General features: G+C 44.1%; 2 protein-coding genes across 4 annotated transcripts; both read left to right on the plus strand.

Annotated features, from left to right (window-relative positions):
• Positions 1-652: 652 nt before the first annotated feature.
• LOC113169743 (tetratricopeptide repeat protein 24) lies at positions 653-7,664 on the plus strand. Of its 3 annotated transcripts, none has more exons than XM_026371402.1 (15): positions 653-789; positions 1,255-1,451; positions 3,401-3,602; positions 3,861-4,154; positions 4,608-4,809; positions 4,897-5,103; positions 5,189-5,317; positions 5,616-5,737; positions 5,815-5,895; positions 5,971-6,041; positions 6,113-6,186; positions 6,327-6,414; positions 6,564-6,592; positions 6,793-6,832; positions 6,916-7,664. In XM_026371402.1, the coding sequence occupies exons 2-15, from the start codon at positions 1,438-1,440 to the stop codon at positions 7,025-7,027; spliced, it is 1,665 nt and encodes a 554-aa protein (XP_026227187.1). In that variant the 5' UTR covers positions 653-789; positions 1,255-1,437; the 3' UTR covers positions 7,028-7,664. The 3 variants fall into 3 exon arrangements, with proteins under 3 accessions (XP_026227187.1, XP_026227188.1, XP_026227190.1); XM_026371403.1 differs by having other exon boundaries at positions 5,815-5,883; XM_026371405.1 differs by lacking the exon at positions 1,255-1,451 and having other exon boundaries at positions 666-789.
• A 298-nt stretch (positions 7,665-7,962) lies between these two features.
• Positions 7,963-13,464, plus strand: LOC113170110 (gonadotropin-releasing hormone II receptor-like). Its single transcript, XM_026372026.1, has 4 exons — positions 7,963-8,094; positions 11,705-12,218; positions 12,752-12,953; positions 13,035-13,464. Exons 2-4 carry the CDS (start codon positions 11,706-11,708, stop codon positions 13,424-13,426), a joined length of 1,107 nt encoding a protein of 368 aa, XP_026227811.1. The 5' UTR covers positions 7,963-8,094; position 11,705; the 3' UTR covers positions 13,427-13,464.
• Positions 13,465-15,174: the final 1,710 nt, after the last annotated feature.

Genomic DNA, 15,174 nt, shown 5'->3' on the forward strand with positions numbered 1-15,174 from the left:
CTAAAGTTTGAAAGAACCCGCCGTCCTCTGATTGGTCGGCCCGTCAGCCGCTCCTCCTATTGGCCTAGGCGTTGTCGCATTGGATTTTGGTCTATGGAGTTTCTCGTGGCTAGAGGGGAAATAACGCTAAATTCACCATTAATATTAAAATATCTAAAATGCATTACATGTTATATATTTTCTTTAAATTAGTTTAGAAAAGGAAAAAGCAAGACTACAGATATTGTGGCTATGATGGTGTCGGAGCATCAGCTTTTTAAAATGTCTTCAGTATGAGAACAATGCTCTTAAAAATACTTCTCAGGCTACAAATACTACAAGGCAAAAGATAAATGTTAATAGTTAATTCGGCCTACTTAATTTTTCACAATTAGAAAAAAATCTAAAAAGGCTCAATTCGCAGCTCACGGTGTGGCTGTACCTGCAGAACTAGCTTGAGAAATCATGAGGGTTTTTAGGTTTTCTTCGCTACAGAATTAGTCCAATGACACTCTGCACAGCCGATGGTACTTAGTTAGAATTACCTTCTAACTAAAAAAATCGGTGTACATAATGTTCCTAAACGTAGCACAATTAGGCTAAATAACGATGATTATTATCGACTATCGATCGACCTCGAGGGTCCCGCGTTACCACAGCAACCGAGTCAAACTAACTTGCTACATTAGCCATTGAAGGCGTTAGCTCGCTAACTAGCTTCTTCTCCAATGAAGTTACTTTTAATAAGTCTCTAGTAATCCTAACATTTAACAGCTTCAAATGGCAGCGTGTCGTCTTCACACGGAAACTGTGAGTGTATATATATATATATATAAAGCAGCCATTACCATTATCCTTATTGTTAATTGTTAATGTAGTTAGGTAGCTGGTTAATATTACACTTATTATTACAGTAGCTAACTGTTAGTAGCAGAGAAGGAAAACGTTCTATAATCTAAATAAAAGGAGCCGAAAGTATTTTATATTATTTGATTATATATTTGTACAGAAAGTACATTTTTACACTTCAATAAATCTCCATGAATTATCTAAAGGAAAAATGCAGTTACACACTTTACATCTGCATTCAGTCATTTATCAGATGCGTTTATCCAAAGTGACTTACAAGTTAGGTACAAAGCAAGCAAGACTAAGCCAAGAAGACAAACTTAATTTAAAGTAAAGTTTCAGTTTCATGGGGCAAGTTGCTTTTTGTTTGGTAGTTTTTTTAAGGTTTTAAGAGCAGAGAAAGATTCAGAAGACTTCTGTTTTCAGCAAGTTTTTCAAAGTTGAGAGTGAGACAGCTGAGCATGCAGAGGTGAGGAGGTCGTTCCACCATAGTGGAACCACAGAGCTGAAAAGTTTAATCTAGGATCTTTTGAGGTGAGGGGACCATCTCAAAGACGGAGACGTTGTTCGCTTGAAGAGCACAGTGAGCAAGAGGGATTGTAGACCTGGATGAGGGAGTTCAGGTAGGACAGTGCTGTTGAGTTGACCACTTTGTAGGTAAGACTCAGAGCTTTGAACCTGATGCAGTAGCTACAGGAAGCCAGTAGAGATGAGTAGAGAGGACCTGTGGTGGGGGAAGGGTAGCAGAGACCAGGGAAGAAAACTGCTCAGGATTTATGGTCCTGAGGTTCCGACAGGTTAAGGTTAGACAGAAGGTGACAAGCTTAAAATAAAATGTAATTATAATGTACTTAAGTAGGCTCTATACACTAATCAAAAATGCAAGTCAGTATCACTACTGGTAGTATAAGGTGATACCTGGACCCTACAGAGGTTGAACAGTCAGTCCTACTCCTCCAGGATGTCATATCAGCATGTGTCAGGAAAGTGGAGTCTCGAGGCAGGAGTAGAACAAAAAGGGTTTATTAACACACAAACTCAAAAAACAGAGAAAATGGGGAACCTAAATAAGGGAGACGTCAAAAGGACACGACAGTAAACTGAGCGAGATACAGAGACAAAGTACCAATGAAAAACATCCTAAAGTATGGTGACACAGAAAGTAACAACCGAAAAAATCACTGCATAGATGCAGGCAAAATACAAACTAACACACTAACCAGAAATACAAAGTACCAACAGAAATCACTGCAAAAAGGCAGGCAACCAATTAACATAGGCAGGGGAACAATGTCCGATAAACAAAGGGAAGGTCCAGGTTGTGGCAAATTCCAAGGCTGGTAACAGAGTAGAAAAGTGGCTAGTGAGTAGTCATCCAAGGTGGTGATTCCATGTGAATCTGTTTAACAATCTGGCAACAAACTAAGGGCTGAGGGGAGCTATAAAGGAAAGGGTGAACACAGGTGGAAAAGACGGGAGAGCAGTGAGCCAGTCCAAATAAGGGCATAACAGGAAGTGGCTGGGGATCAGAGCCACTTGAGTGGGACCAGGTGAAAACGAGGAGACAGAGAAACAAAACCAACCAGGCAGGGACGTGGCTATGGTAAATGCATACACCAGAATTGGAAGGTCCACCACTGGGCCCCTGTGTTTTCACAGATGAGAGCAGGTTCACTCCGAACACATGTGGCAGACATGACAGGTCTGGAGAAACCGCAAAGAACGTTATGCTGTTTTGCGGTTTGGTGGTGGGTCAGTGATGGTCTGGGTAGACATATCAGTGGAGGGACGCACAAACTACTGACTACCATTTTGCAACCATTGTATAAGACTAAGTTGTATTTTGGGTTGCATTCAGTAAAATGGCTTTCAGCGTTATATTTCCACTTTGATTTTCAGGGTGTTAAACAGGCGAAATTACAGCACAGAGTTCAATTTCCCACAAAAATGTATTAATAGTTTTATAGTAACACAAAACAAAGAAAATGCAATGCAACGAACACTGCAAAAAATATCGTCAAAAGGAGGACAAAACTAAGGGCACTCTGCAAAAGACTATCTGATCTAGCAGAATAAACAAAAGAAAACTCAACATAAGCTGGCACTAACTAACAGGAAAACAAAATCACATCTGAACGCTGGAACTAACTAGCAATACGAGAACTAACTAGAATACAGTACAAAGAAAGAAACAAGCTACTACACTGAGCAGACTTACAAACCATAGAGAAGCAAGCTAGAGGTCGGTAAAAGGGTGAGTAGCAGGAACAGGGAACAAAATAACCCTACACTACCATGGCACCCCGCACTAAAACAATATTTCACCAAATTATTCTCAGTTAATCATTTTAAATTGTAAAACATTTGTTACTAACAATACATTTTAAATACAGTAAATGTCCCATTACATTTAGGTCTGTAGTTTCAGTGAAATGAGTAAAATTTATTCCGTTTAGTTTTGTTTGCTGCAGATCAGGTTTAATGAGCAGAGTCTGATCTGAATTCTGGGAATCAACATTCGAATAATTATGTTACTTAAACAGTCAAACTTATCAGCTTTTTTCTGCTGAAGATCCAATATGGCGTCTGATGAATCCCATCCTGGTGAGGAGAAGGTGAAGGTCAGGAGGAAGAAGAGGGAGTGTGGGGTGCGGAGGAAGGTGTCAGTGGTTGACATAGAGGAGTTAACATCAGCAGGTCATCAAGCGCTGAGGGATGGGCGGACTGATGACGCTCTGAGGTGCTTTAAAGACGCTCTCAAGACTGCAGAAGAGGTGAGACCGCTCAGGGTCAAAGGTCGTTTGTAGAGTTAGCAGTAACACTATTGGTTAATATAATTAATAATAATAATAGTAGTATTGAAGTAGTATTTCGAGTAGTAGCATTAGTATTATTAGAAGCAGGATTCAGAGAACTGTACCAGAAATATGTTTCCTATCCTGCTTTGTTTCGTCCAGTAGCATTATTATTAGAAGCAGGATTCAGAGAACTGTACCAGAAATATGTTTCCTATCCTGCTTTGTTTCGTCCAGCTCCAAGACTCCCGGGTCCTCCGGGCCTGTTCCTTCAACCTGGGAGCAGCCTACGTGGAAGCAGGTCAGCCTCAGAGGGGCCTGGATTTCTTGCAAAAGGCTGAGCCAGGTCCAAAGGCCAACCGAATCCCAGACCTCCAGTTCAACCTTGCACTGGCCCACAATGCACTGGGGCAGAGCCAAGAGGCGGCTGCTTATTTCCTGCAGGCTGCTCACCTGTACAGGTCACAAGGAGCTGGTGGCAGTGAAGGAGATGCCTGCATGGAAATGGGCCGTTGCTACACCAGAACTCAGGTCAGAACCAAAACACAGATCAGAACCAAAACACAGGTCAGCAGAGGAAATGACAGAGAAGCGAGGCTGAAATCACCAGCCCCAAATAGAAATACAAATTTGCAGTGTGGGAAGAAAATAAATAATAATTATCATCATAAAATGCTGAAAAAACTGAAATATTTTTTTCTGCATTGAGTACTTTTACTTTAATTTCTGTAAGTACGTCAAATGTGATAATACCTACATACTTTTACTTAACATTATCAATGCAGGACTTTTATTAGTACTTGTAGTAGTAGTAGTAGTAGTAGTGGTGAGGATGTGATTACTAAACTCCCTCTGTTTTTCATACGTTTACGACTGTTAATATTAATTGTAAAAATACTGGTTATACTGTGAAAAACGTGATATTTTTAAGACTGTGAAACTCTGATTCATTCACCACTACAACACTAAGGTGTTGTGTTACAGGACTGGTCTCTGGCAGTTCAAGGTTTCTTACGGGCAGCAGAGAGTTACAAAGTGGCAGCCATGTTGGATTCTGCAGCCACTGCCCTGAAAGAGGCGGGAAGTCACATGGTTCAATCAGATCAGTTCAATCTGGATGACATCATGAGCGCGCTGACAGAGTGTCTAAGTTTGATAGACAGCATCAAAGACCCGAGGGCTCTGGGTAATCACCTGCATCAAACAGGTCATGTGACTAATTGATTTTCTTCTTAATTGACTAATTGTTAATTGCTATGCTTTTGTGGTCCAGTTGAGCTGTACCTGTCAGTGGGCGTGTCTTACTGTCGGCTCCGGTGCTTCAAGGAGGCGGTGCAGTGTTTCCGGGCAGCTTTAGACCCTGCGGCTCAGTGGCCCCCCCTGCTAGCTAAAGTGCTGCACAACCTAGGGGCTGCTCTGAACTCTCTGGGCCAGTTCACCTCTGCTGTGGGCTACCATCGGCTGGCTGCTGGACTCTATGGTCAGACAGTACACTTGTCACACTCAGAAGTCAGCTGTCACACCTGACACAGCTGTCATCTGTGTGTGTGTGTGTGTCTCTGCAGGCTCTCTGGGTTGCCGTGCTGACCAGGCTCGGTGTTTTAGTAACCTGGCGTTTGCCTACAGTCAGCTTCGTGAGGAAGAGGAGGCAGCGGAGAGCTTCATCCACGCACTGCAGGGATTCAGAGACACGGGTAACATCAGTAACTCCTGTGTTGCTATAAAGTTTTACAACACAGAAATACAAGTAAATTACAAATACCTCTAAATAGTCTAAGGTATTTTGGACAGTACCTGAGTAAATAAGTAGTACTTAGTAACTTTACACACACATATTGGAACCTGTAACTCTGGTGTCCTGCAAAGGTCAGTGGGTTCTGCCTGGTTAAATAAAGGCTTAGTAACTAATAACTGTCAGTTTGAGTTTGTTCTGCTACCTGTCTGTCTGTCTGTCAGTATGTCAAAGGTCTGTCTCTAACTACTTGTCTGTAGAGGACCACCTGGCTCAGGTGCAGGTGTGTGAGTCATTAGCAGAGTGTTACCTGAAGCAGAGGAAGCAGCAGAAAGCCATTCAGCAATACAAAGAGGCCCTGAGTGCACTTTCTCTCTGCGAGGTAACACAACTGTTCACACCTGTCACACATGGTTTCTGTCAGTGAGAGGCTCAAAGCAGCATGTTATGTGTTTTCAGGAGGATTCTGTCCAAGTTCGGGATCGTCTGGTGGAGCGTTTGACTGCAGCGCTACAGCAAAGTCTGACTGTCAGTCTGCAGGTCTGATCACCACAGCACCATCTGCACCTACATCACATGACTTCAGCACTACCCATGCATCTGTTTTTTTTGCAGAGACAATGCCTACTCAGACCTCGCCCTCAAAGGCCACACCCACACAGCTCACCTTCGGGACAGCATGTCAGGTAAAAGTTCTCATCCAGTTGCTTCCTGTCATCAATAAAATTCAGTTCTAACATTAACATATTCTTCACAGGAAGTCTGACATCACACAGAGTCCAGGCAGAACGACCAATCAACAAACAGATGAGCAGAGGGGAGAGGGGCCAGGTGAGTGTTTCCTGTTACAGGTAGAAACAGGTAGACCGAATGTCATTTCATAGATAAGTCACTAGTCTGTCTTTAATGATTTCACAAGAAACAAGAACAACCTATGTTGCCATAACAACATGTTGATTTTGAGCAAACAGGAGCAGAACAAGAAGCCACAGGTAGACAGGAAATGGGTGGAGCTGATGACAGACAGGAATATATGAGTGTGGAACCTCGACTGCACAGGTAACACAGGTGTGGTTGTCATGCTCATGATGTTGTTGGTGTGATGTGAAGGTGCCATGACCTCACCTGGGCCCGATGCCATAGGTGGACAACCTGATTAATTTGTAACAAACAACAGTTAACATGAACATTTGTGTCTCTGTTTCCAGTTCGTACCATTCAGACCAGCAGCAGCACAGTGAGTCACTGCTGACACACACCAATACACCTGGTGAACACATCGGAGGATTCAGTAGACCTCAGAAGAACTTGACAGAACATAGCATAAGAGAACTTAGTAACAACAGGAGAACATAGAACAGCAACATCACTGTTTAAAGGTTTTCCACTGAATGTGACAGGATGTTGAGGTGGTGCTGTACCTGTGTGTGTTTTCAGGTAAGCTGTGGACAGACAGGGAGAACCCTCCTACTGACAGGTAAGCAACACCTGTCAATCAAACTTCATACAGCTATTAATCAGTCATGTGCTAAATCCTGATTGGTGGTGATTCTCTTTCAGTGAAACCTCAGTTGTACAAGAGGCAGAGGCCCCACCCACAAGTACAGATGATATCATCAAGACCCCGCCCCCTTTGTCCCAGTGGCGGTCTCGTTTGTGTTCCCTGATGTAGACTCGGAGAGTCCACATCCCAGTCAACCTATCGCTGATGGTGATCTGGATGCAATACGAAGCATCTGGTTCCCATGGAAACGCCAGGTGATAATTAGAGACAGACCAGGTGCGGTCGAAGTCGAAGATACAAAGAATCAGATTCAGTTTCAGATTAAACTAAAGATCCTGAGTTCAAAGAAATAAAAGCTGATCAGACTCTTTTTCCAACATTGGAAACGAGTTTCAGAGTGTAAGGGCCCTTTAGTGTTCCTCCTGGAGCTTTTGATCAAATGAAATGGTCTTCAGGTGGAGCTGGATTAGTAAGTCTCTGAAATGTATGAAGAAGATCTAGCGACTTGATTGAAAGCACCAGTACAATGAAATGAGCTGGTTCAGTTTGTGTTTATCTGTGTTTTCATAGTTTTGTTAATTTTCCATTGTGTGAGGTCACCTGAATCCAGGGCCCCCCGCAGGACAGTCAGGATGTTTAATTCATCAGCAGCCGATTGTGCTGATAGAACAGATCCTCAGATCCGTTCCAGCAGAGGTTCAGAGAAGGACAGTTCTGGTCTGTGTGATGTTACTGAACTGGACTGTAAACACTGTAAGACTCTGTTTAAAGTGGACAGAACACGTTACAGTTAAAATAAACAACACATCTACTCTGTTAAAATGTCCGTCTTCATTAACACACATGTTACTGATCAATTAGCACAGAAAAAGATTGATCAAGTGGTCCACTGGTTGTGATGTTGAACTGGGAACAGGAGATTTTGTCCGAGAACTGAACCTAGATCAGCTGAACACACACACACACACACACAGTAAAACACACATCGTGGGAGCTCCTCCTCCTCAGCTGCAGTCTCTTTTCACATTTACCTCATCAAATCAGTTCAGAGCAGCTGCTGCTGTTTCTGCTGTAGACTGGATCCTAAGTTGATGTGGATCAGACCAGGTTCTGTTGGGTCCTCGGGGTTATGTGTATGTTCCATTGAGTTCTGTTGGAGTGAAGACAGGACATGAGGAGGAGCAGAAGAGAACAATAAACCTGAGGAGGAGAAAAGATCCAGAGCTGCTGAGCAGGTAAAAAAAACACTGCTCCTTTTACAGAGCCTCAGACAGACAGCAGGGTGTCAGTCCTGTGGATCCAGATCAGGGTTTCAGAACAAATATTAATAATGAAATTATTCCTGGCAGGTTTCAGTGGAGGAAAGTAACAAATTAATTTACTGCAGTACAGTACTGCATAACTGTATTTATCGTACTGTACATGATACTACAGCTGCAGTTACCTTTTTATTTGATTTACTGATTGTGAATAACAATAAGAACAAGTCTTAGTTTGCATTCTCAGAACTTAAATCCCCTAACCCCCACCCCCCACCTCCACCACCACCACCAAGCCCCAGTTAGTTTACCCATCAACAATAGGAAACTGAGAATCTGGTTCTGTTCAGGCAGCATGTTAATGAACCAGGATTCTCTGATCCAGATTCACTACAGTAGCCAGGCTTCCGATCTGCAGAGAGGTTACCAAGGAGACATCATCAACACACACACACACACAGGTCGTGTTACAGAGAGTCTGCAGTTATTTTTGGAAGCTGTGTGTGTTTGATCAATATCACATTATTATTCATGAACTGACCACAACAGGAATCTGGGATACAGTAAAATATTAATGATTTATCATGACACAGTATAATAATAGTTTTACAGTGGAGCAGATTGTAACTTTATCTGTATGAATAGAAAACCCAGCACAGATGAGCTGAGAGTAGCTGAGAGTAGCACCTCCAGAATCAGAACCACAGGAACAGGAAATTAAGTCGGCTTCAAATCCACAGAAACAAGCTAACAGGAGTCAAAAAACCCAGAAATATACAAAACCGGGAAAGTCAGGTTAGCACGGCTGCAGACCAAAGACCAAGACAGGTACTGCAGTATAAGTATCCAACAACCAAAAAACAGTTTGTCCTGTTTACTGATGATGAAGCAGCTCAGAGAAATAATGATGAGGAAGATTCGCAGTCTCCACTTAAAGATGTGAGACGTGTTCCAGACTCAGACCGAGTCCCAGAGTTCCCATGTGTCTCTGCGGTTAGAAATCTGAGGATGATTCAAGTTTCCTAACTCGTATTCATTGCTACAACCATAGCAGGAGAGATAAAAGCTGAACCCTCAGGCTATCTAGGACTTCCTGGTCTACTTCCGATCCAGATTATCAGAAACTGCATTTGGTTATACACAGCAGGTCATGTTTTAGTAGAAATGTAGTAGCAGTGTATGTAATTAGAGATTCACAGTCAAGAGTCCATCTTCTCTCCTCTATCTAATTAAATACCTCCTTTGTCTTCTCTCTCCTTTAGTTGTGTTTCCTCCTCTCTGTCTCCCTCTCTCGGTTCTCCTCTGCAGGTATCCTCCTCCTTGGAGCTGTATATCTCCAGAGTCCAGTTACTGGTCCTACCAACCTGTCCAGTGTTTTTGATGCTTGTTGTTGTTTTTTGTTGCCTGCTGTTCTTTTCTCTCTTCTCTTTCTACTCACTCCAACCGGTCGAGGCAGATGGTCGCCGACCCTGAGCCTGGTTCTGCTGGAGGTTTCTTCCTCTAAAGGGGGTTTTTCCTCTCCACTGTCTCCTGGTGCTGTTCAGTGGGGTTGTTGGGTTTTCTATATAATTCTATATACAGTTATACACTCATCGGACACTTTATTAGGTACACCTTACTAGTACTGGGTTGGACCCCTTTTGCCTTTAGAACTGCCTTAATCCTTTGTGGCATAGATTCAAGGTACTGAAAACATTCCTCAGAGATTTTGGTCCATATTGACATGATAGCATCACGTAGTTGTTGCAGTTTCGTCCGCTGCACATCCCTGATGCGAATCTCCTGTTCCACCACATCCCAAAGGTGCTTTATTGGATTGAGATCTGGTGACTGTGGAGGCCATTTGAGTACGGTGAACTCATTGCATGTTCCAGGAACCAGTCTGAGATGATTCACCCTTGGCGCGTTATCCTGCTGGAAGTAGCCATCAGAAGAGGGGTACACTGTGGTCATAAAGGACATGGTCAGTAACAATACTCAGGTAGGCTGTGGCATTGACATGATGCTCAATCGGTACTAATGGGACCCAAAGTGTGCCAAGAAAATATCCCCCACACCATTACACCACCACCACCAGCCTGAACCGTTGATACAAGGCAGGATGGATTCATGTTGTTGACGCCAAATTCTGACCCTACAATCTGAATGTCATCAGAAATCGAGACTCATCAGACCAGGCAACGTTTTTCCAATCTTCTATTATCCAATTTTAGTGAGCCTGTGCGAATTGTAGCCTCAGTTTCCTGTTGTTAGCTGACAGGAGTGGCACCCGGTGTGGTCTTCTGCTGCTGTAGTTGCCTTTCTATCAGCTAAAACCAGTCTGGCCATTCTCCTCTGACCTCTGGCATCAACAAGACATTTGCACCTACAGAACTGCCGCTCACTGTATATTTTCTCCTTTTTGGACCATTCTCTGTAAACCCTAGAGATGGTTGTGCGTGAAAATCCCAGTAGATCAGCAGTTTCTGAAATACTCAGACCAGCCTGTCTGGCACCAACAACCATGCCACGTTCAAAGTCACTTAAATCACCTTTCTTCCCCATTCTGATGCTCGGTTTGAACTGCATCAGATCGTCTTGACCATGTCTACATGCCTAAATCCATTGAGTTGCTGCCATGTGATTGGCTGATTAGAAATTTGCGTTAGCAGTTGGACAGGTGTATCTAATAAAGTGGCCGGTGAGTGTATTTGTAAGGTCTTAAACCTTAAACACTGTAAAGTGTCTTCAGATGACATCTGTTGTGATTTTGTGCTTTACAAATAAAATTGAATTGATTTGAATCTTTGATTGATTTGAAGTATCAGGGATCATCACAGTCTTAGGATTTGAACAGGTAACACAGTCCAGGTCCTGCACTGGGTCTCTGTCGGACAGTAACCATGGTAACCAGCACAGGTTCATCACAGATGCTTCGTGCTTTAACAAGACTCTTATCTCTGCTCAGACACACAGGAGGGTCTCTGTCACAGTAAGAGCTGACGGCCTGTCAGCAGATAGATAAACAGCCATTCAGGTGGTCTGCAGGTGACCAATCAGAGAACACAGCAGGTGACAAAAACCTGCAGATTCTCTAACACAGACTCAGATGGTTCATGTTACAGCCAAGGTTCAAGCTGTGGGTCAGGACAACATGGGGGGGTCATAGGATGAATCAAGGGGAAGAAAAACAGGTTTCTGCTGTAGACTCTCACTGTGAAAAACTGGATTACAATTTCAGGGGTCAGAAAACTGAACCAGCAGTTTGTAGAAACTCTGAGACACGTGAGAGTTGTAACCTCGAGTTGGAGCCTCAGAAGCCACACGGGTTGTAAATCACTGGCTCATCGCAAACCAGAGAATGTTTTCTGGTCCTGAACCTGTCACAGACACATGACCTGAATGATGAGGGAAGTTTTTGTTTTTGTTAAAAGGTGATTTTTCAGAACCCAAATAATGGTTCAGCCAAAAAAAAGATTCCTTATTGAAACTGATCTGATAATTAACACCTGCTTAACATAATCTGTTTCTGTCCAAAGGAGAACTTCAGGCAGCAGATTAGTCGGTAAGAACCTGGAATCTACCCTGACCCTCTTCTTCATTGCAGGATGTCAGCACTGGCTCCACCAACCATTCCTCTAGTCCAGCCCCATCCAAACACCTCCCAGTACCCCCCTCTGTCAGATTGGGATCCTCCCAGTTTCACCCGGGCCGCTCAATTCCGAGTGGGAGCCACCTTAGTCCTCTTTCTGTTTGCGGCCTGCAGTAACCTCGCCCTATTGGCCAGTGTGTGGTGTGGGCGTGGTAGGCGCCTGGCATCTCACCTGCGCCCCCTAATGCTGAGCCTGGCGTCGGCCGACCTGATGATGACGTTTGTGGTGATGCCTCTGGATGCAGTTTGGAATGTGACTGTGCAGTGGTACGGAGGAGACGTGCTCTGCAAGCTGCTCTGCTTCCTGAAGCTGTTTGCCATGCACGCCTCCGCCTTCATACTCGTCGTCATCAGCCTGGACCGCCAGCATGCTATCCTCCACCCGCTGGATGCTCTGTGCGCGCACCGCAGGAACCGACGCATGCTGCTGCTTGCTTGGGGCCTCAGTCTGCTGCTCGCATCACCACAGGTAACACCAGCTCAGGTAACACCAGCTCAGTGCTGCTATCTGTGATGCAGGGAAAGTTCTGAGCTCACAGCTCCTGCAGGTAAAACCCTCACCATGAAATCCCTGCAGGAATGTTAGCTCTGCTCTCTGATGGAGAGATTAAACCTCCTGCTGGTAGCTCGGGCTAACTGCTCCCCTTGGTTTCTATAAGGAATGCTAACAACACAAAGAAGCCGCTAGATGGAAACTAGTGAGATCTTAGTTTCACTGAGCTCAGCAAACAGCCAGACCTCCTGAGTCCAGAACAGGACTCAGTGTTTATCAAAGGAGGTGTCTGGCTGATCCACCTGCCTTCATTCATTTTCACTCTTAACATTCAAAACCTGAGCAAAACCTGAAAATGTTGAATTGAATAAAAGCTGATGAAAGGTAAAGAGAGGGAAACGTTGCATGGTGGTGAGGAGACTGGAACCATCCTCAAACCCTGACCTTTGAATTGACTCATCTTCTCCTGCAGCAGGATGGACTGATAGACTCTGTGTCTCATCCTGCAGCTCTTTATCTTCCAAGCGGTCAGGGTGGAGGCCGTCGACTTCACTCAGTGTGCGACTCACGGCAGCTTCAGCCGCCGCTGGCAGGAGACGCTTTACAACATGTTTCACTTCACCTCGCTGTACGTCATCCCCCTGCTGGTGATGAGTTGCTGCTACAGTCGCATCCTGCTGCACATCCACCAGCAGCACCTGAGGGACAAAGGTAATGCACATCTGTACACACCTGTACATCTTGCTATACAACTGTGGCATGACAATACTGTGTATCTCCTCCCTCTCTCAGCAGGTGAGTCGTACCTGCGTCGCAGTGGCACTGACATCATCCCAAAGGCCAGAATAAAGACTCTAAAGATGACGGTGGTCATTGTGCTGTCCTTCGTGGTGTGCTGGACTCCGTACTACCTGCTGGGGATCTGGTACTGGTTCCAGCCTGAAATGCTGCACGTCACACCTGAGTATGTGCACCACGCCCTCTTTGTGTTCGGGAACTTGAACACCTGCTGTGACCCCATCATCTATGGCTTCTACACCCCGTCCTTCAGGGCCGACCTTGCTGCCTGCTGCCACCGGACGTCCTGTGACGCCTCCCCAAGATCTCTGGACCAGCTGTCCACTAGGCAGGGTCCTCCCAGCGGGGAGTCGGACCCCGGCACCAACAACCAGGGTGGAGACTGAAACCGACTAGTGAGACGAGGACTTAACAAAAACATGAAGTGGAGCTGTAGGTGGCCCCTGAGTCTGTCTACTGGTTATGGACAACCTCCACCCCCTGGTGGACAAATATTTCCTTAATGGACAGTCATGTGTTAAGAATAAAAATCACTGATCAGTAAGAGGTTTCAGACTTTTAATTTTCTACGTTTACTGATAGTTATTTTAGATCACAAATCCACACATTTGTTTCAGACTGCTGCTAATGATGGTGAAGTAGAGACACGTGTAGAGCTGCTTCACATTCATAAAGACAACTTAACTTTCATATTCAAACTTCAGATTTGAAGATTTAATTCCAATTTATTTATAAAGCAACAAATCCCAACAGACGTCATCTCGAGACATTTTACAGTGTTTAAGGTTTAAGACCTTACAAAATATAACTGTATACAGAATTATATAGAAAACCCAACAACCCCACTGAGCAGCACTAGAAGAGAGTAGAGAGGAAAAACTCCCTTTGGAGGAAGAAACCTCCAGCAGAAACAGGCTCATAGTGGGCGGCCATCTACCTCGACCGGTTGGGGTGAGTGGAAAGAGGAGAGAGAAAAGAACAGCAGGCAACAAAAACAACAACAAGCAGCAAGAACATTGGGCAGGTCAACTGGATTCTGGAGATGTACAGCTCCAGGCCGAGGATATCTGCAGAAAAGTACAGAGAGAGGGAGACAGAGAGGAGGAAACACAACTACAGGAGACAGAAGACACAAAGTTAATGACATGAAATGGTAGAATTTGAATGGAGAGAGGTGAAAAGAAGAGAGGAGAGGAGCTCAGTTTATCAGTAGAGTTCCCCCAGCAGACTAACCTATATCAGCATAACTAAGAGATGGTTCAGAGTCACCTGATCCATCTCTAACTATAAGCTTTATAAAAAAGGAAAGTTTGAAGTCTAGTCTTAAATGTAGAGAGGGTGTCTGCCTCCCGAACCTGAACTGGGAGCTGGTTCCACAGGAGAGGGGCTTGATAGCTAAAGGCTCGGCCTCCCATTCTACATTTGGAAACTCTAGGAACCACAAGTAAACCTGCAGTCTGAGAACGGAGAGTTCTGCTTGGAAGATATGGAACTATGAGGTCTTTAAGATAAGATGGAGCCTGATTATTAAGGGATTTATAAGTGAGGAGAAGAATTTTAAATTCAATTCTGGATTTTACAGGGAGCCAATGGAGAGAAGCTAACGTAGGAGAAATATGATCTCTCTTCCTAATTCCAGTCAGAACTCTGGCTGCAGCATTTTGGATTAACTGGAGGCTTTTTAATGAGTTATTGGGACAAACTATCAATAATGAATTACAATAGTCCAGTCTGGAAGTAACAAATGCATGGACTAGTTTTTCTGCATCACTTTGGGACAGGATGCTCCTAATTTTAATGTTTCTCAGGTAATAAAAGGCAGTTCTAGAGTTTTCCTTGATGTATGAAGTGAAGGAGATATCCTGATCAAAGATAATTCCCAGATTTCTTACAGTATTACTTGAGGCCAATACTAAGTCATAAAGGGTGAGAACGTGATTAGACATAGTGCCTCTGAGATTTTTAGGCCCAAATAAAATAACCTCTGTCTTGTCTGGATTTAGGAGAAGGACATTGGAGGACATCCAGTCCTCATGCTAATAGTAGATCATTAGTGACCTTTACCAGTGCTAAAATCCTGACTGGAAACCTTTATACAAGTTATTCCTGTGCAGGTGGTCACATAATTGCTTAG

Source organism: Anabas testudineus, chromosome 16 (genome assembly GCF_900324465.2).
Source record: "Anabas testudineus chromosome 16, fAnaTes1.2, whole genome shotgun sequence".
NCBI classification, from domain to species: domain Eukaryota; kingdom Metazoa; phylum Chordata; class Actinopteri; order Anabantiformes; family Anabantidae; genus Anabas; species Anabas testudineus.

What these genes read in the sequence shown, in the direction of transcription:
- LOC113169743 (XM_026371402.1), top strand. An exon ending in GCTGGCTGCTGGACTCTATG is followed by an intron (nt 5,104 to 5,188) that starts GTCAGACAGTAC and finishes GTGTCTCTGCAG; the next exon opens with GCTCTCTGGGTTGCCGTGCT. An exon ending in GCAGGGATTCAGAGACACGG is followed by an intron (nt 5,318 to 5,615) that starts GTAACATCAGTA and finishes ACTTGTCTGTAG; the next exon opens with AGGACCACCTGGCTCAGGTG.
- LOC113170110 (XM_026372026.1), top strand. Translation starts at nt 11,706, where the DNA reads ATGTCAGCACTGGCTCCACCAACCATTCCTCTAGTCCAGCCCCATCCA. An exon ending in TGCTGCTCGCATCACCACAG is followed by an intron (nt 12,219 to 12,751) that starts GTAACACCAGCT and finishes CTCATCCTGCAG; the next exon opens with CTCTTTATCTTCCAAGCGGT. An exon ending in GCAGCACCTGAGGGACAAAG is followed by an intron (nt 12,954 to 13,034) that starts GTAATGCACATC and finishes TCCCTCTCTCAG; the next exon opens with CAGGTGAGTCGTACCTGCGT.